At 38.2% G+C, this 21,136-nt stretch overlaps 1 protein-coding gene across 2 annotated transcripts in view; it reads left to right on the top strand.

The window, feature by feature from the left end:
- The window catches only part of LOC106978136 (E3 ubiquitin-protein ligase RNF103), a 108,365-nt gene that overhangs the window by 77,129 nt on the left and 10,100 nt on the right, over positions 1-21,136 (top strand). For both annotated transcript variants that reach the window (XM_015075780.3, XM_015075778.3), the window contains one exon: positions 15,839-16,018. In XM_015075780.3, the coding sequence (XP_014931266.1) occupies positions 15,839-16,018 (180 nt within the window). The remainder of the gene's footprint in view (positions 1-15,838; positions 16,019-21,136) is intronic.

The raw sequence follows: 21,136 nt of genomic DNA, 5'->3' as shown, positions 1-21,136 counted from the left end.
TGAATTCCTGAACCACAAGATCGTGACCTGAGCCCAAGTTAGACACTTAACCTACTAAGCCACCCAGGTGCCCCGCAAGGAAAATATATTTCTAAATGTTGTTGTAAAGTACAGCTTAAAATTAAAGTGACTTGCAAAGAGATAGTAATGTTTAAAACTTTTATGATTTTTAACACTTTCATAATTAGAGAAAATACCAGCAGTGTATTCCAGTATCACTCCCTCAAGAAAGGAATTGGAACAGGAAATTCTATTCCCAGGCATGATGGAGTAATGATTTTAGATTTGCACTTCCATCGTAAATAAAGAAAAAAACTGGACAAATTCTGTGAAACTTCGGTTTTCAGACCTTGGACAACTGACAGCAAAGGATTTTTTTTCTTTTTTTTCCAGGAAGAGGGAAACAGTCTTTTTTTTTTTTTTAAGTTTGTTTATTTATTTTGAGAGAGAGTTGGGTCGGGGGGGAGAGGCAGAGGGAGAGACAAAATCCTAAGTAGGCTCCATGCTGTCAGCATAGAGTCCAACATGGGGCTCAATCGCACGAACCATGAGATCATAACTTGAGTTGAAATCAAGAGTCAGATGCTCAACCGACTGAGCCTACCCAGGTGCCCCACAAAGAGAGTCTTAATATGGTCCTGATTTTCAGCCTGGAGAAACTTTCTGATTGTAGCATATGGGAGGAAATTCTAAGCAGAGCATGGTGGTCTTGGGGTTGAGAAGGCAGAGGTCAGGGTTCAGGGAGGCTGTAGTGACTGGAATTTGTGGGGCAAAATATCAGAGAGAGGGGCAGTACCCAGAGAAAGCTCTAAATGCCTACACAGTGTACCATGGAGTCTTTGGCTGAATTCTAAGCTCTGCATACTTAGAATGAGATTTCAAGAGGCTAGGCAAAGAACAATTACTGGGGACAAAACAAATACACTATAAGCTAAACAATTGTTAGAGCTAACAAAATTGAGAGGTGGTAGAGTTCTGATAAGACACAGGAAAGAGACTTTGTTGAACATCTTGGACATTCAGTAGAGAACCCAGAAAGATCACGTCTTAATATTAAGGCTAAGGCAGGCCTAGATTAAAGGCAACCATAAGCCCTCACCAGCAAAGCTTAAAAACAGCTCTTGGGGCCTAAACCTGAATGGCTCAGTTGGTTGAGCATCCGACTTTGGCTCAGGGCATGATCTCATGAACTCTTGGTTCATGGGTTCATCCCCTATGTCAGGTTTTGTGCTGATGGCGCAGTGCCTGTTTTGGATTCTCTGTCTCCCTCTCTCTGGGGCCCTCCCCCGCTCATGTGTGCGCTTGCTTTCTCTCTCGCTCTGTCTCTCAAAAGTAAACCAGAAAAAAAGTTCTTGAAAGCTGATCTGCAGACAGCTTAAATGCCAATAAAGGTGAATGCTCTTTAAAGAAAGACCAAAAAATTCAGACACTTAAAATGAAACATTTAGAGTGCCCAACATCCCATGAAAAATGACTAGAAAGAAGCAGTAAAGTGTGATTCAGAATCAGGAAAAAAAATCAGGTGATACAAATAGACCCAGAAAAAAAGGGGTGGTTGAAAAAGCAGACAAGCATTTAAACAGCTATTATAAATATGTTAAGGAATTTAAAGGAAAACATGGATATAATGGGATAAATAGAAGATACAGAAAAGAATAAAATGGAACTTCTAGGATTTAGAAATAAATTGAAATAAAATGAAAACTTCACTGCATGAGTTAAAGAAGCACATAAGACAGTATAAAAAATAAGATCAGTGAAAGTAGTACAAACTATCTAAACTATAATACAGAGGGAAAAAAAGTAAAGGAAAATATGTATGAACACAGCATCAGTGACCTGTGGAACAATATCAAGTGGTGTCATGTGTCAAGGATAATACAAACAAAAACATACCACAGCATGTCATATTCAAATTACTGAAAGTTAACAATCAAGAGAGAAGACAGTCCGAGAAAAAAATCACATTAAAAAACAAAATGATAAGGATGATTAAAATTTTCTTTCAGAAGCAATGCAAACCAAAACATCTTTTTTTCCTGTTTCTTAAATTATTTTAATTATTTTTAGAGACAGAGAACGAGCAGGGGAGAGGGGCAGAGAGAGGGAGAGATTCTTAAGCAGGCCCCACACTGAGTTTGGAGCCCAACTCAGGGCTCAATCCCAGGCTCTGGGATCGTGACCTGAACTGAAATGAAGTCAGGAGTTAGATGCTCAACCAACTGAGGTACCCAGGCACCTCAAACCAAAACATCTTTAATGTGCTGAAAGAAAGAAAAGAACTCAACATTATCCTAGAATTCTATATCCAGTGAAAATAGCATTCTGAAGTGGAGGTGAAACAAAGCTATTTTTATACAAAAGCCAAGAGAATTTGCTGCCAGGAAATCTACAGTACAAGCAATGTTAAAGGAAGTTGTGAGCTGAAGGAAAATTATACCAGATACAAACTGGGATCTACCCAGAGGCATGAAGCATGCTGGAAATATTAAATATGTAAGTAAATATAAGTTTTTTCTTTTTAAAATTTCTTTTAAAAATTACTGAATTTTCGTGCCTGAATGGCTCAGTCTGTTATGCTTAACTCTTGATTTTGGCTCAGGTCATGATCTCAGAGTTCATGGGATGGAGATCAAGCCCCAAGTCAGGCTCTGCATTGAGCCAGGAGCCTGCTTGGGATTCTCTCCACCCACACCCCTCAAAATAAACATTAATAAAATAAATGTTACTTGCTTATAAAAATTTATCATAGACTTGTCTTTCATTTGGTTTTATATTAGCAGTCAAGGTGAATAGATTTTGTAAAAAATACCAGTGCAAAACCTAGAATCTGCAAAATTAACCTATGATCTTGAAGTCAGAGTACTGGTTACCCTTGGGGGGCATGGTGCATTAAGGCAGATATAGAGAGACTTTTGTAATACTTTGTTTCTTGATATGGTGGTTACATGGGTGTGTTTAATTTGTGAAAATTTGTATATCTCTACAGTAATGTATGCTTTTCTGTGTGTATGATCTACTTGAAAAAAGAGTTTAAAGAGAAAAACAGTAGTAACCTCAATAAAGCAAAGTATAAGTACAAGTAATTCTCATCTTCTTATGGAGAACTCATGTAGTCCAGAGTTTTAGCTTTCAGTTAGATGTGTAATACACTTAGAGTACTCATCATAGACAATACTAGAATGAATTTAGACCATATACATTGCCCCCTTCTCAAATGAAAATAGTTTGGTTTCTATATCTCTCCCCATGAGTATAAAAGTAATAATATACATATCGATGCAGAAAAGTATAAATAGGAAAGTTAAAACCACCCTGAAATTCTACCACCCACACATAATACCACAAATATTTTGGTGATCATCCTTTCAGATATATCTGAAACTTATATCTGTACTTATATTTGTACAAAAATACTTATTTATGAATGGATCATACTTTTCCTGTTGATGTTTTATTGATTTATTTCTGATAAAGTCAAGTATACCTAGTACAAAACTAGTTTTACGTATACTGTTCAGTGACATTAAGTACTTTCACACTGCTGTGTAACCATTACCACTATCCATTTTCAAAATGTTTCCTTTATCCCATACTGAAACTCTGTACACATTAAACAATAACTTTCTTTCCCCCCACAATGGATACCAAATTCCCTAGTAACCATTGTTCTACTTTCTGTTTCTATGTGTAATTTGACTATTCTAGGTACCTCATATAAGTGGAATCAAACAATATCTGTCCCTTTGTGCCTGACTTATTTTACTTATCATAATAATGTTTTCAACATTCATCCATGTTATATAGCATGAATCAGAATTAGCTTCCTTTTTTTTTTTTTCTTTTCCTAACCCTACCAATTTAACTTCCTTTTTAAGACTGAGTAGTACTTCATTATATTCATCTTGTGATAGACATTTGGGTTGTTTCCACCTTTGGGCTATTGTGAATCATGCTGTTATGAACATGAGTGTACAAATATCTCATCAAAGCCCTGATGTCATTTTTTTTTTTTTTTTGGTATGTATATACCCTACAGTGGAATTGCTAGATCAAATGGTAATTCTATATTTAATTTTTGAGGAAACACCATAGTGCTTTCCAGAGCACTCCACTATTTTATATTCCTAATATCAACAGCTAAGACATCCAAAAACAACCATATATATGAGGGAATATAAAAGGTCATCATGCACACTGAGGGGAAAATGCAGCTCTGAAAAGATCTGAGAAGACTTTAACTTTACAGTGCAGCAGGTTGGTGCCCAGCACAGAAATACCCTACATCAATAAAAAACAGCAAACCCTGGGGAAGTGGGAGAGTCTGAATACCAGAGTTATAAGATTCAAAGATTCATTTTCAACAATAACAAAAAAATCACAAGATGTACAAACAGGAAAATATGGTCCATCCAAAAGAAAATAAATGAACAAAAAATGTCCCTGAGAAAGACCAGATGACTGATTTACTCAACAGATATTTTCAAACAGTTGTTTTAAAGGTGTTCAGAGAGCTAAGGTAAGATGTGGACAAGGTCAAGAAAATGACAGAAACATGAACAAATGTTCATGAACAAAATGGAAACATCAGTAAAGAGAAAGCATGAAAAATAAGAAATTCTGCTGAAAAGTACAAAAACTGAAATGAAAAATTTGCCAGCATTATTTGAAAGCAGATATGAGCAGGCAGAAGAATCAGTGAACTTGAAAATAGTATAGTTGGAATTATCAAGTCTGAGAAGAAGGGAAAAAAATTGAAGTAAACTGAGCCCAAGGGATCTGTAGGACACCATGAAGTAGGCCAGCTTACACCCTGTGGGAGTCCCAGAAGCAAAGTAGAGAAAAGGGGCAGGGAGATGATTTAAAGAAATATTGACAAAAACTTCCCCAATTTTATGAAAGACATGAATATAGTCCAATAAGTGCCACATACCCCAAATGATGTATATTCAAACAGACTCATGCCAAAGCACATTATAATCAAATTTTAGAAAGATAGTGTTTAAAGTAGGGAGAAATGACTCACCATATAGAAGGGATCCTCAGTGAGATTTTCAGCAGATTTCTCACCAGAAGTGTTGAGGCCCAGAAGGCAGTGGGTCGATATATTCAAATGCTGAAAGAACTATCAGCCAAGAATCCTATATCCAGCAAAATGAGGGAGAAATCAAGATATTCGTAGATAAACAAAAACTGAGGGAATTTGTTAACCACTAGACCAGCCTAGCAGTAAGTGCTATAGGGTGTCCTTTCGGTTGAAATTAAAATAGGACAGTAACTTGAAGCCATGTGAAAAAATAGATATTTTTTTTTAACGTTTATTTATTTTTGAGACAGAGAGAGACAGAGCATGAACGGGGGAGGGTCAGAGAGAGGGAGACACAGAATCCGAAACAGGCTCCAGGCTCCGAGCTGTCAGCACAGAGCCCGACGCGGGGCTCGAACTCACGGACCGCGAGATTGTGACCTGAGCCGAAGTCGGCCACTCAACCGACTGAGCCACCCAGGCGCCCCAAAAAATAGATATTTCTGTTAAAGGTAAATACATGGACAATTATAAAAGCTAGCATTTTTGTAACTTTGGTTGTATATCCGTTTTTGTTTTCTACATGATTTAGGAGACTTGAGCATTAAAAAAAAATATGTGTTTGAACTCACAGTACAGAAAAAGTACTTCAGTGACATCAGTAACTGAATGGGCGTAGGGACAGAGCTGTATACAAGTAATGTTTTTGTGTACTATTGAAGTTAAGCTCATATGAATTCAAGTTAGTGTTATAACTTTAGGATATTAAGTGTAATATCCATGGTAATCACAAAGAAAATAGCTATACATTATACCAAAAAGCCAATGAAAAGGGATTTGAAAAGTTCCATTATGAAAAAAGAAATGAGTAAACACAAAAGAAGACGTTAATGCAGGAAATGAAAGAAAAAGCTGTAAGGCCTACAGAAAAATACAACAAATGGCAAAAGTAGGCCCCTTCATATCAGTAATTAAATGTAAATGGATTAAATTCTTTAGTTGAAAGACAGAGCTTGGCAGAATGTATTTTTTTTTAATGTTTATTTTTATTTTTGAGAGAGCAAGAGGAGGGAAGGGACAGAAAGAGGGGAGACTCAGAATCCAAAGCAGGCTCCAGGTTCTGAGCTGTCAGCACAGAGCCAGACGCGGGGCTTGAACTCATGGGCTGCGAGATCATGACCTGAGCTGAAGTCGGACACTTAACTGACTGAGCCACCCAGGCACCCTGGCAGAATGGATTTTTTAAAAAATGATTCTACTCTATGCTGTCTGCAAAAGACTTATTTTATTTTCTTTTACTTTAGAGAGAGAGTGCGAATAGGGGAGAGGGGCAGAGGGAGAGACAGAATTTTAAGCAGGCTCCACACTCAATATGGAGCCCAACAGGGGACTGGAGCCCATGAACCTGGAATCATGACCTGAGCCAAAATCAAGAGATGCTCAACTGAGTGAGCCACTTAGGTGACCCTGAGACTTAATCACTTTAGATCCAAAAGTACAAATAGGTTGAAAGTGAAAGGACAAAAAAAAGATAATCCATGGAAATGGTAACCAAAAGAGAGTGGAGGTTGCTATATTTACACAAAACAAACTTTAAATCAAAAAGATTAGAAGAGTCAAAGAAGGACATTATATGTTATTAACAGTTTCAGTAGAATAAGAGGATATAACAATTAATTATACACATCTATGCCCCTGAAAAGATTGTCAAAATATATGAAGCAAAAATTGACAAAACTAAAAGGGGAAGTAATTCTACAATAATAGTTGGAGACTTTAATAACCTACTCTCAAAAGTGAATAGAACAACCAGATAAGGTAAATAAGGGGGGTGCCTGGGTGGCTCAGTCAGTTGAGCATCTGACTCTTAGTTTCTGCTCAGGTCATGATCTTGTAGTTTCGTGAGTTTGAGCCCCATGTTGGGCTCTATGCTGGCAGTGTGGAGCCTGCTTGGGATTCTCTGTCTCCCCCTCTCTCTGCTCCTCCCCTGCTTGTGCTGTCTCTCAAAATAAATAAATAAACTTAAAAAAATAATAAGGAAATAAGAATACTTGAATAACATAATAAATCAACTAGATCTAATAGGCCTATATAGAATACCCAACAACAGAATACATATTTTTCTCAAGTGCTCATGGGACATTCTTCAGAATAGACTATATGTTAGTTCAAAAATCAAGTCTCAATCAATTTAAAATATAGTTATATAATGTGTCTTCTCTGACCACAAGGTTGATTAGAAGTCAGAAGATGGAACACTGGAAAATTCACAAATATTGGGAAATTAACACACTCTTTTTTTAATGTTTATTTTTGAGAGAGAGAGTGTGTGAGCAAGGGAGGGGCAGAGAGAGAGGGAGACACACAATCTGAAGCTGGCTGCAGGCTCTGAGCTGTCAGCACAGAGCCTGATGTGGGGCTTGAACTCACAAACAGGGAGATCATGACTTGAGCCGAAGTCAGATGCTTAACTGACCAAGTCACCCAGATACCCCAACACACTCAAAACAGTATATGGGCCTATATGTATATATACGATATGTACGTCTATATCTGCATCATAGATAGATAGATAGATACATACATACATACATACATACATACATACATACATACACACCATAAGGGAAACTAGAAAGTATTTATAGATCAGTGAAAATCACAATACAGTATATCAAAACTTATGGTATGTAGCAAAAGCAGTACTCCGAGAGAAATTATAGCTGTAAAAATGCTTACATTAAAAAAGGAGAACTCAAATCAACAACCTAACTTTACATCTTACAGAATTAGAAAAAGAAGAAACTTAACCTAAAACTAGCAGAATGAAAGAAGTAATAGGATTAGAGCAGAGATAAATAAAATGGAGAATAGAAAAACAATAGAGAATAAGAAATCAAAAGTGAGTTCTTCGAAAACACCAATAAAATTGACAAATCTTTGGCTACACTGACTAAAAGGACAAAAGAGAAAGAAAGAAGACTCAAATGCCTAAAATTGGAAATGAAAGTGGGAGTGCTACTACGATTCTAAAAAAAATTGACAATATATATTATAGGGGTACTATGAACAGTTGTATACCAATGAATTGGATAATATAGATGAAATGGACAAATTCCTAGAATCACAAAACCTACCAAGACTGAAACATGAAGAGAAAATCTGAACAGGTGTAACTAGTAAGGAGATTGAATCTGTAAGCAAAAATCTCCTGAGAAAGAAAAGTCCTAGATCTGATATATTCCCTGGTGATTTCTACCAAACATTGTAAGAACTAACCCCAGCTCTTATCAAACTTTTCCAAAACATTGAGAAGAAAACACTTAAGTTCTTTTATAAGGCCATCATTTCCCTGATACCAAAGCCAGATGACACTATGGGAAAAGAAAACTACAGACCAATATCTCTTATGGACACTGATGCAGAAATAACCAAAAAAGAAAAGAAAAAAAAAATTAGCAGACAAAATTCAAGAGGATTATTCACCATGGCAAAATTGGATTCCTGGAATGCAAGGATAGTTTAATATATGTAAATCAACCAATGTAATATAGCACATCAATAAAATAAAGGAAAAAATACATGATCATCTCAGTTGATGGAAAAAACATTTGACAGAATTTGACACCGTTTTATGGTAACATTGATAGGAATAGAAGGAAATTACCTCAACATAATAAAAGCCATATGTGAAAAATCCACAGCAAACATTACACTCAGTGGTGAAAGAAAGCTTTTTCTGTACCATTAGAAACACCGCAACAATTGCCTGACTTTGCTACCTCTCCTCAACAGAGTACTGGAATCTCTAAACAGAGCAATTAAGTAAAAGAAAGAAAAGGCATCCAAATTGAAAAGGAAGAAGTAAAATTATCTCTTTTCAGATAATACAATCTTCATGTGTTTAAAACATCTTAATGTGTATAAAGATTCTACAACAAAACTGTTAGAACTAATAAGTTAATTCAGCAAATTAGGATATAAAACATACAAAAATTAACTGCATTTCTATACACTAACAGTGAATAGTCTGAAAAAGAAATTAAGAAAACAGTCCTATTGGGGCGCCTGGGTGGCTCAGTCGGTTAAGCGTCTGACTTCGTCTCAGGTCATGATCTCACGGTCTGTGAGTTCAAGCCCCGTGTCGGGCTCTGTGCTGACAGCTCAGAGCCTGGAGCCTGCTTCGGATTCTGTGTCTCCCTCTCTCTCTGACCTTCCCCCGTTCATGCTCTGTCTCTCTCTGTCTCAAAAATAAATAAACATTAAAAAAAATTGTTTTTAACCAGTCCTGTTTACAGTAGCAACAAAAAGAGTGAAATACTTAGGAATTAGCCAAGGAGGTGGAAAACTTGTACAAAGAAAACTATAAAAACATTACTGAAAGAAATTAAATATCTAAGTAAATGGAAAGATATTCTGTGTCCATGGACTGGAATACTTAGCATTGTTAAGATATCAATAGCACCCAATGTGATCTACAGATTCAATGTAAACCCTTTCAAAATCCCAAAGACTTTTTTTCGGAAATAGAAAAATCCACTTTAAAATTCATATAGAATCCCAGGGAAGAGCTAAAACAGTCTTGAAAAAGAACAAATTTGGAAGACTCACACTCTCTCATTTCAAAACTTACTACAAAACTATAAATAAACAGTGTAGTACCTGCATGAAGACAGTCATAAAGACCAATGAAATAGAATTGAGACCCCAGAAATAAATCCTCCCATATATGGCCAAATGATTTTTGACAAGGGTGCCAAGACCATTCACTGGGGAAAAGAGTCTTTTCAGCAGATGGGGCTGGGAGAACTAGACATCCACATGCAAAATAATGAAGTTGGACCCCTACTTAATACCATATACAAAAATTAACTCAAAATTAAGACCTAAATGTAAAAGCTAAGACTGAAATCCCTAGAAGAAAACAGGGCAAAAGCATCATGATACTGGATTTGGCAGTGATTTTTTGGATTTGATCCCAAAACTACAGGCAAAAAAAAATATATAACAAACTGAACTTTATGGAGATCAAAGATTTTTGTGACTCAAAATACATAGTAGAAACAGTAATAGTAGAAACAGTAACAATAAAAAGGTAACCCACCAAATGGTAGAAAATATTTATAAATCATGTATCTGATAAGGGATTAATATCCAGAATATATATATAAAGCCCTTAAAACTCAACAACTAAAAAATAGCCCTATCCAAAAATTTGTAAAGGTTTTGAATAGACTTTCAGGCTTTTAGAATATTTCTCCAAAGAAAATGTACAAGTGGTCAATAAGCACATGAAAAAATGTTCAAAATCACAGATCATTAGGGAAATGCACATCAAAACCGCAAAGAGATAACACCTCACACCCATTAGGATGGCTGCTATCAATTAAAACAAAATGGAAAACAAGTGTTGGCAACAATGTAGAGAAATTTAAGCCAGTGGTCACTTTTGGTGGGAATGTAAAATGGCACAACAGCTGTGGAAAACAGCATGACTATTCCTAAAAAAGTTAAAAATAGAATTACCATGTGATTCCACAATTCTGCTTTTGAGTATTACTATGGACTCAATGTTTGTTTTGCTCCCAAAATTCATATGTTCAAGCCCTCATCCCCAGTGTGATAGTATTTGGAGGAAGTGGGGCTTTGGGAAGTAATTAGGCCATGAAGGTGGATCCTTTATGAATGGGATTTAGTGCCTTTATCAAAAGAGATATCTTTCTATTATCTTTATCTTTCTATTATCTACATCTTTCTATTCTGTCTTTATCTTGGCTAGTGTAAATGCTGCAATAAACAGAGGGGTGCATATGTCTTTTCACATTAGTATTTTTGTTGTTTTTGGGTAAATACCCAGTAGTGGAATTACTGGATCAAATAGTATTTCTGTTTTTAATTTTTTGAGGAACGACCATACTCTTTTCCACAGTGGCTGCACCAATTTACATTCCCACCAACAGTGCATGAAGGTTCTCTTTTCTCCACATCCTCTTCAACACTTGTTATTTCTTGTTGTTTTGATTCTAGCCATTCTGACAGGTGTAAGGTGATATCTCATTGTGGTTTTGGTTGGCATTTCCCTGATGATTAGTAATGGTGAGCATCTTTTTGTGTGTTTGTTGGTGATCTTCAGAGAAATGTCTATTCAGGTCTACTGCCCATTTTTTAATTGGTTTGTTTGGGGTGGGTTTTTTGTTTTTTGGGGTGTTTTTAGTGTTGATATGTTGTTTAAGTTCTTTATATACTTTGGATATTCACCCCTATCAGATATATTATTTGCAAAGATCTTCTCCCATTTAGCAGGTTGCCTTTTTGTTGACAATTTCCTTCCTTTGCAAAAGCTCTCATTTTGATGTAGCCTTAATAATTTATTTTTGCTTTTGTTTCCCTTGCCTGAGTAGTCTTATCTAGAAAAATGTTGCTAAGGCCATGGTAAAAAAAAATTACTATCTATGTTTTCTTCTAGGAATTTTATGGTTTCAGGTCTCATGTTTAGTTCTTTAGTCCACTTTATTTTTGTGTATGATGTTAGAAAGTGGTATCGTCTCATTTTTTTGCAAGTAGCTGTCCAATTTTCCCAGCACCATTTACTAAAAACAGTGTCTTTTCCCCATTGTATATTCTTGCCTCCTTTGTCATATATTGACCATATAAGTTTGGGTTTATTTCTCGGCTCTGTATTCTGTTCCATTTGTTTATATGTCGTGTGTGTGTTTGTGTGTGCGCGTGCGCACGTGCCAGTAGCATAGGGTTTTGATTACTATAGCTTTGTAATATATCTTGAAACCTGGGATTATGATACTTCCAGCTTTATTCTTTTTTCTCAGGGTTGCTTTGGCTTTTTAGGGTCTTATGTGGTTGCATACAAATTTTAGTATTATTTGTTCTAGTTCTGTGAAAAATGCTGTTGGTACTTTAATAAGGATTGCATTGAATCTGCAGATTGCTTTGTATAGTATAGACATTTTAATATTCTTCCAGTCCACAAGCATGGAATGAATATATTTTCATTTGTTTGTATCATCTTCATTGTTTTTATCATTGATTGTTTTAATAGTTTTCAGAGTACAGGTCTTTCGCTTCCTGGGTTAAGTTCATTCCTAGGAGTTTTATTCTTTTTGGTGCAGTTGTAAATGGAATTGTTTCCCTAATTCATCTTTCTGCCACTTCGTTATCAATGTATATAAATGTAGCTGATTTCTGTGTATTTTATCAGGCAACCTTGCTGACTTCACTTATTATTTCAAAGAAGGAATCGTTAAACAAAAAGGAAACAGAACTTAAAGATTTAGAATAGTCTCAATCTGTACATATTGCAAAAAATGAGAAAGCATGTTTAGAAGAAGACACAAGGGTATGACTGACCAACTATTTGATAAAGAGATTAGAATGTGTGTTAACCATGGACTTCTTCAGTGACCCCAGCAAGATTACTGCCAATTTGGACTGAAGGAGATGGATACAGGTCAGAATGAACGAAGGCTGTCAGACTTAGATTCTGTAGGACAGGACAATAAAACAGACCATTAGGCTTCAAACTTGCACTGTTCTTCAAGGAAAGAATGTCTCAAAAGCTAATTCAGAGATCATCAGAGCTACCATCTTGGTTCTAGTAACCCACACTGCTTTTAATCAAAGCTGTAGGGAAGGACTTCTAGTAGACCCGTGGTGGTATGCCCCCCCCCCCCCGCCCCCGCGCCCAGCAGAGCCTTAGGTTGGATGGAGCCTTTACAGAAAGTCACAGCATGGTGGTACCCCACTAAAGTATGAGGGTGATATTGCCACCTCAGTGGGTCTGAAAGTCAGAGCACTCAGTCAAAGAAGATTATTCTTGACTTTTAAGGTCTTCTAGAGTTTGCCTTGCTAGGTTTTGGAATTGCTTGGGACTGTCACCCCTTCCTTCCCTATTTCTCCCTTTTGGAATGCCTGTTGCATGTTCATAACTGGAGAATAATTTTGCCTCAGGATCAATCATACCTTGAGTCTCACCCATATCTGATTTAGATTACGTATATATATGGCACTTGGGTGACATCCGGCTTTGGCTCAGGTCATGCGATCTCATGGTTCATGAATCCGAGCCCCGCATCAGGCTCTGTGCTGACAGCTCAGAGTCTGGAGCCTGCTTTGAATTTTGTGTCTCCCTCTCTGTCTGCCCCTCCCTGCTCATGCTCTGTTTGTCTCTCTCTCAAAGATGAATAAACGTTAAAAAAAATTTAGATTGTATATTTTATATATAATTTATTTTTTAATATAGTTGGCTCACATGTTACATTAGTTTCAGGCGTTAGATGACACTTTGGACTTGAGAAGTTAAAGTTGATGCTGGAACGAGTTAAGACACTTGAGGTGGTTGGGATGGAATGAGTGCATTTTGCATGTGAGAAGGACATAAATTTGGGGCGGGGGGAGGGGGCAGAGCAGAATGCTGTGGACTGAATTTTTGTGTCTCTTGGCCATGTCACGATACAGCAAAAAGCTAACTGTCTGCAAACCAGGAAGTAGGCTCTCAGCAGGAACCAAATTGGTTGTTGGCACCTTGATCTTGGACTTTCCAGCCTCCAGAATTGTGAGAAATAAATCTATGATTTTTAAGCCACTCAGTCTATGGTAATATAGGTATATACACAAAAAATTTGAAACGGGTCTTGTAGAGATATTTGCATGCTTATGTTCATAGTGTCATTATTCACAATAGCTAAGAGTTAAAAGCAACCCAGATGCCTGTTGATACATGAATGAACAAAATTGGCATATACATGCAGTGGAAAGCCTTAAAAAGAAATTCTGATACATGCTACAACACAGATGAACTTTAAGGATGTTATGCTAAGTGAAATAAGCTAGTCCACAAAAAGACAAATACTCTATGATTCCATTTATATAAGGTGCTTAGAGTAGTCAAATTCGTAAAGGCAGAAAGTTGAATGATGGTTACTGGGGGGGTGATGGGAGGAGGGAATGGGATGTCATTGATTAATGGGTTTGAGTTTAAGGTTTTTTGTTGTTTTTGCTGCAAAAAACATTATTGTTTCCATTTGGTACATGGTCAGGGTGGGGCTCCTGGGTGGTTGAAAGCTGCCTCGTGGCTGCACGGGGAGGCTTAGGCAGAAGCCCAGACACCAAGGGGGTGCCAGAGGGATCCCTTCAGAGGCTGCCGGGCTATGCAGACTCCGTCTTGCTTGAGGAGTGAGCCTTTCGAAGAGATCTTTGCCCAGCCTAGTGGCTGGCCAGCCTGCGCAGGCAAGCCAGGTGGTCACCATCCTCCTTAGTTTCCCCTCCTCATCCAGGAAATGGTTCCTCAAAAAGTCTCAGTCATGGGGGGTCTGCGTGGGCAGAACCCCTGGCTTTCAGATCCCAAGGGGCCTGCTTCAGGTTCTTGTCTAGAACCCTGTAGTTTTTGCCCCACTGATCTTGAGGCGGCTTCTGCACCTCCTGGAAGAGGGGGCTGATTTTTCATCTTCAAGAGATGCGAGGTGCCCACTTATGAAGGAAGTGACCCAGGCCCTGCTGAGTCACATTCTAACAGTTGAAATAGAAGCCCAGGAGAGGCAGGTATAGGAGGTACACAGGTAAATGTTGACCAGGAAGTTGAAGGTGGAATAATTCTTAGGAATCTCAGAACCTCAGTGAAATACTTCAGATGAATCTGGGCACTTGTGTTTAATAGCAGTAAGGAGTTAAGCTGGAAATGTGGTGTTGGCTGATCCCACAGGTGGAGGATGGCAGAGAAGATGATTCCAACAAGTGCAACTAGAAAAATGGTACAGGGCCTTTCTGTCTACATACATTGTTAAAGCAAGAGACAGATCCCCATGACCCTGGGCACACAGCCTGAGTTTCAGTTTTGAAAGTTGTAAAGAATTTTGGAGATGGATGGTGGTGATGGTTAACAACAAAATGAATGTGCTTAATACCACTTAGCTGTACACTTAAAATAATGGTTAAGATGGCAAATTTATGTTATGTGTGTTTTACCACAATAAAAGTATTTCTGCTGTTCATAAAGCATATAATACAGACGTATCTTACCTCTGGTTGATGATGTTTTGATACTTTAATATGTTTGGGTTTTCCTCAAGTTGCAGGTTTTTATAAATCATTAATAAATGTACAGAGATTATACTCCCATAATTGCAGAAACATTATTGATTATTAGAGAAAGCTCATTTATAGTATGGTTAAAGTTCCTTAGTACAGTACCAATGAATGTTAGAATGGCCTTGGAAAGGCAGTTTTGAAATTTTGCCTAATGTAATAGGATTTACTTACCTGTTTACTCCTAAGTTACTTTAATGTTGTTTCTGGAAATAATGAAAACCTATCACATTAATTATTTTAATTTTGTTTAAATCATCCTCTCTGTTTTTCTTTTTAGTTTTTTTTTTAAGATTTTATTTTTAAGGGGCACCTGGTTGACTCAGTTAAGTGTCTGACTTTGGCTTAGGTCATGATCTCATAGTAAATGTTTTCAAGCCCATGTTGGGCTCTGTGCTGACAGCTCAGAGCCTGGAGCCTGCTTCGGATTCTGTGTCTCCTTCTCTGTCTACTCCTCCCCCACTCGTGCTCTGTCTCTCTCTCTCAAAAAAAATTTTTTTTAATGTTTATTTTTAAGTAATCTCTACACCCAACATGGGGCTTGAACTCAAAACCTCAAAATTGAGAGTTGTACCCTCCACTGACTGAGCTACCCAGGTGCCTCTGTTTTCCTTTTAATAGACCCATTTAGATCACCATAAGAATGGATTTGAATGCCAATAAATCTGGTTTGCCCTTAATTTTTTGGTGTTTTGTCTTATGTTCTAAATTTAGATATCCAAAGAGAAGAAGAAAAAGTAAAACGGTCAGTGAAAGATGCTGCCAAGAAGGGCCAGAAAGACGTCTGTGTAGTTTTGGCCAAGGAGATGATCAGGTCAAGGAAGGCTGTGAGCAAGCTCTATGCTTCCAAAGCTCACATGAACTCTGTGCTCATGGGGATGAAGAACCAGCTGGGTAAGATGGCCATTATCTGCAGCCTCCTCATTAATGCTGATGGCTCTTGCTACTTTTATTAGTCCTGGCTGGATTTCTTGAATGGGAAGAACAAACTCCACTCTGGTTTTTATTCTTTATATTGTCTTGGTTGGAGTGTTACACAAATGCAAAATATAATTATTACTATCATTATTTTATGATTCATTTTCTTTCGCAGTGTTGTTGCAATAATGGCAAAATAAGCATATAAATCTGCTTTGCTTAGAATATTCTGCCTCATGTGAACAGTGTTATAAAGTGACCTGAGAGTTGAGTCAGAGGAGTAAGAAGTGAGCCTGTGCATTGGAGGAATAAGAAGAGAATTTCCTCTGTTCCAAGAGCAGAGTCATCCAAGGCAGAATGTTAAAATAGTCCAGGTCTGGGGCTCCTGAGTGGCTCAGTTAGTTAAGCATTCAATTCTTTTTTTTCAAGTTTATTTGTTTATTTTGAAACAGAGAGAGGGAAAGCATGAGTAGGGGAGGATCAGAGAGAGGGAGAAACAGAATTCCAGGGCTAGAACTCATAAACCATGAGATCATGACCTGAGCCGAGATCAAGAGTCAGATGCTTAATAACTGACTAAGCCACCCAGGCACCCCTAAGCATCTAATTCTTGATCCCAGCTCAGTTCTTGATCTCAGGGTCATGAGTTCAAGCCCTACACTGGGTATGAAGCCTACTTTAGATAGATAGATAGATAGATAGATAGATAGATAGATAGATAGATAGATAGATAATCACTCAATCCAAGTTTATTTTTGGCTTTAACCCCACCTCCTTTTCTGTCTTATCTCTGGCTCTCTACCTAATGCTTCCTTACATCTTAGGAATCTGCAAACTTGTAATGGGTATTCACACATGTGAGCTATCAGTTTAATTTCTAAAAATGTATTATAATATTTAAAATAAGAATAAACATAATTTAGTTTTCTTTTATTGTCCAGTGTAATACTGTTGTGATCTTTCACATGCATCTGTCTCTAGGCCAGTGACAGCTTGAGTCATAGGTTAAATTTACATCCAGTTGTTTTCTGTTTGTTTTTTAAATTTTTTTTATGTTTATTCATTTTTGAGGGAGACAGAGTCAGTGTGAGTGAGAGAGGGGGAGAGAGAGAGGGAGACACAGAATCTGAAGCAGCCTCCAGGCTCCAAACTGTCAAGCACAGAGCTCTATTCTGGGCTCAAACTCATGGACCGCAAGATCATGACTTGGGCCAAAGTTAGATGCTTAACCATCTGAGCCACTTAAGCACCCCTAGTTTCTGTTTTTTAACTTAATTTCTGTTAAATTAAGAAGTCCTAACTCAGAATTATAGTTCCTTGAGAATGGCACCAAATGACTGTTAGATATTTAGACTTGAGTGTGGACTCAGAAATTACAGAGAAATTTTACACTAACGAACATTTTCAGGGGCGCCTGTGTGGCTCAGTCAGTTAAGTGATCGACTTCGGCTCAGGTCATGATCTCACGGTTTGTGGGTTCGAGTCCCGCATCGGGCTCTGTGCTGTGACCCTGATGAGTTTATTTAAATTTTTTTCGGTATTTCCTTTTCTGAGTGAACATTAGAAAACATCTGGCTTATTCTCCCCACACCCCCCATAAAGCTCTGTATGCACAGCCGTTTTTGTTTCCCCAGTTGCAAAGATGAAAGTACACAGGATAATAATAGTAGATGTTTAAGTACCTGTCACCCGGAATGAATACAATTTGACATTTTGTTGTATTTGCTTCAGTTTTATATGCTAGAAGAAACAGTATTACTAAAGTTGAAACTCCTTTAATATGTCTTCCCAGTTCCCTTCTCTCTCAACCACCCCATAAGTAATCACTGTTATGAATCTTGATGTTGGTAGAAATGGTATTCTGTATATACCATTCTGCCTTGTTGTTTTTCATTTATCATTGTGTTTTTGAAGCATACCCATAATGACATATTTTTTTTAACTAGTGGATGTTGTTTCATCAGATGGATGTATCACATTTTACTTTTCCTCCACTGATGGACATTTAGGCTCTTTTCAATATTTTGCTATTACAGTGCTGCTGCGAATGTCTTTTCTCTTTTGCCCATGTGTAAAGGTTTCTCTAGAACATTTTATACTCAGAAGTAGAATTGCTGGGTTAAAAATAAGTGGGCTGAAATTTGCTACAATTGCAAAATTGTTCTCCAAAGAGGCTTTACTAATTTACATTCCCACAAGCAGTGGATGAGAGTTCCTTTTTCCATACCTTTTCACCAACCCTTGTCAGACTTTGTAATTTTTGAGAAATGTTACCTTATTACAGCAGATAACATTTCTCTGGGAACTAGTGTACTTGATCACTGTCTTCTGTTTAGCTTTTCTTTCTGGTGTACTGATTCCTAAAGACCTTTTCAAGCAGGTAGAGCTCATAGGTAATCATCCGCATGAAAAATCTCTTCTCCTGTAGCATGTACTTTCAGTAGTAAGCAGAAGCTCTTGAATGTACTGCACAGAAGTCAGAGCTTGTTATCCTTTAAATATATACCCATAACAATATATTTTATTGTTTGTTTCAGATACATATTATTTGTGGTTTTCTCACAACTGGAAAGTAAAATATTTGCTGGTTTTTTTTTTTTTTAAATTAGAGCACACGTGCACAAGTGGGGAGAGGGGCAGAGGTAGAGAGAATCCTAGCAGGCTCTGCATTCCATGCACAGCCCAACTTGGAGCTCTGTCCCACGACCCCAGGATCATGATCTGAGCTGAAATCAAGAGTTGGATACTCAACCAACCACGCTAGCCAGGCGCCCCGTTTGGTCTTTAAATGAGTCAGAGTGCCCTAAGACTCCGTTCTAGATCCTCCGCTGTTTTCCATATTCACTCTCTTCCCCCAGGTGGCCTTATCTAATGTCGTGCCTCAAAATACTGCTTTCCACATTTTTATCTTCACGCCTGACTTTGTCACCTGGGGTGTGGTGACTCCACTTATGTCTTAATGGTTATGTCAGAATTACTACACCTGCACAGAAATCTTGTCTGGTCCTACTTCATCTGTATCTGCATCTACTCCCTTGTATTTCCCCCTGGGGAACCTAAGACCCCACACAGTTTCATCTGTAAATATTTCCACATGGATTCCTAAAAGACAAGGGTGCTGTCCCTTCAGTTCCCTGGTCTTTTAGTTCTTGGATGTGTTCATGAGATCATTTCCTTTCCACTGTATTTTCTCTTTCTTTCTGGAAGCAGAAGATTTTGTTAGACTTCCCAGACTGATCCTTTAATTTTCTTACCTTTCCTGTTTTCCATTTTGAAAATAATAATAGCACCTTCCTCATAGAGTAGTTGTGAGGCTTATCAACCAACGCCTGGTGTGTGGTGATTGCTCTATATATAGCTCAAAATATGATCACTGTCACCAATTTTGTTGTTGTGTTTCACTTTCTGAGAAATTTCCTTAACTTTATTTCCCATTTCTTCTCTCAAATTCTTCATTTTGGCTATCTGACTTTTAATTTACAGAAGAGTTCTCTGATTTTTTTTGAAATCATCCTGTTCTTATTTCATGAACACTTCTTTCTGAAATGTTCTAGTGTTCCTTGAACTGTTTGTCAGAGCTCCTTCTCACCACCCTCTTCTTCTCTATCTCTCTTCTTTTTTAAGAAAGAAAAGGAGAGGGTGGGGATGGTGGGGAGGCTGGATTAAGTGTAGGCAGCATGAGAAACTTCCCCAGTCTTCTCAGGCAGACAAAGCTACCAAGAGTGAAATGATAATTCTTTAATAAATCCATTTTTTAGCCCCTATTATGTGGCAGATGTATTGCTGGGCACCAGGGATAGTCAACATTATAGGCACAGTCATTGCCCTCTAGGTATGGGATGAAAGCAGCTAATCTGTAAATTTAATAAAAATACCTAAAAAATAATAAATTTAATAGTCAAGTAAGTGGTACTTCTCTTGCAAACTGTGATAAGCACCAGGAGACTGGAAAAGGGAACCGGAGTGGAGAATGGCTCCTTTCAGGGACCAACAATACTGAAGGACGACATGGGTGCCCCAACCTGAGTGCCAGGCAGCTCGTAGGAGAGCCCTGGGGCCAAGAAGAACTGCACATTTAGGAAGTTCCGGGAGGTTGGGGTACAGGAGAACATGGAGGAGGGATGGCCGGAGAGGCTGAGCAGGGAGGTGAGGAAGACAGTTTTTACAGCCGTCAGGAGAGCAAGGGTTTTCAGAGACAAGCTCAGATTGAGATTGCTGTAGGGGTGGCACAGATAAACTGCAGGACGAGTTTGGAGGAAAAGTATTCTGAGGCGAATCAGAGGCATCTCAGTTCATGGATTAGGGTGCACAAAGGCACAGATGAAATACTTCAGGCTGTGTTCAGCAAACAGTACGTGTTTCAGTTTGACAAGAGCACATTAAGTGGGGCAGTGGGAGGTAGAGCTCCAAAGGTAATTTGGAGTCAGTTTTGTAAGTTAAGCAAGGACTTATCATTCCATTTTGTAGGCAGTAGAGTGCCGTGCACATTGTGAGCACAAACTGTAGATGCAGCAAGGGACTGGCACAGCAGGATGGCAGGCGGGGGACCTGAGTGGCCATGGGCAGGACCTGAGTAGCTTAGTCAAATGAGATGCATGGAAGAGAGGACACTGGGAAGTTTTAGTCTGGATGCAGAGTAAATGGATGTAGTCAGGGTACAAATAAACTGGAAATGCTTTAAGACCTTGAACCTGAAAAGAATGCAGGGCCATTAAAAGGCACTGGAAACTGAGAGAAGGGAAGCGGCCCTAAAGAGAGAACAGAGCTTCTATTTGGGGCTGTCCAGACTGACTCCAGGAGGATCATCACCCTGCTTCTAAGTACTTAGGCACCAGGCTGGTGGGAGGAAGCCCTGGGGAGGTTGTTGAGAGGCCTTATAGTAGGATGTTCCTGATGGCAAATTAAATACAGCAGAGAAGGGTGGCACCGAGGACAGAGCAGGAGGGAGGAGTCTATATTTTGGAATGAGAGAAGAGAAAACTAGAAATATTATAATGAGAGTTCCTAAGATTAGGGTCTTGCCCTCAATGTCTGCCCCCCTTCTATCCTAGCCTGTTGTTGCTTTGAAAAGCCACCATTTGATGAAGTCACTTT

The sequence above is a fragment of the Acinonyx jubatus genome, chromosome A3, assembly GCF_027475565.1.
Source record: "Acinonyx jubatus isolate Ajub_Pintada_27869175 chromosome A3, VMU_Ajub_asm_v1.0, whole genome shotgun sequence".
In the NCBI taxonomy this organism is placed as follows: domain Eukaryota; kingdom Metazoa; phylum Chordata; class Mammalia; order Carnivora; family Felidae; genus Acinonyx; species Acinonyx jubatus.
The sequence above is the reverse complement of the archived record's forward strand: the minus strand, read 5'-3'. Positions and strand labels throughout refer to the sequence as shown.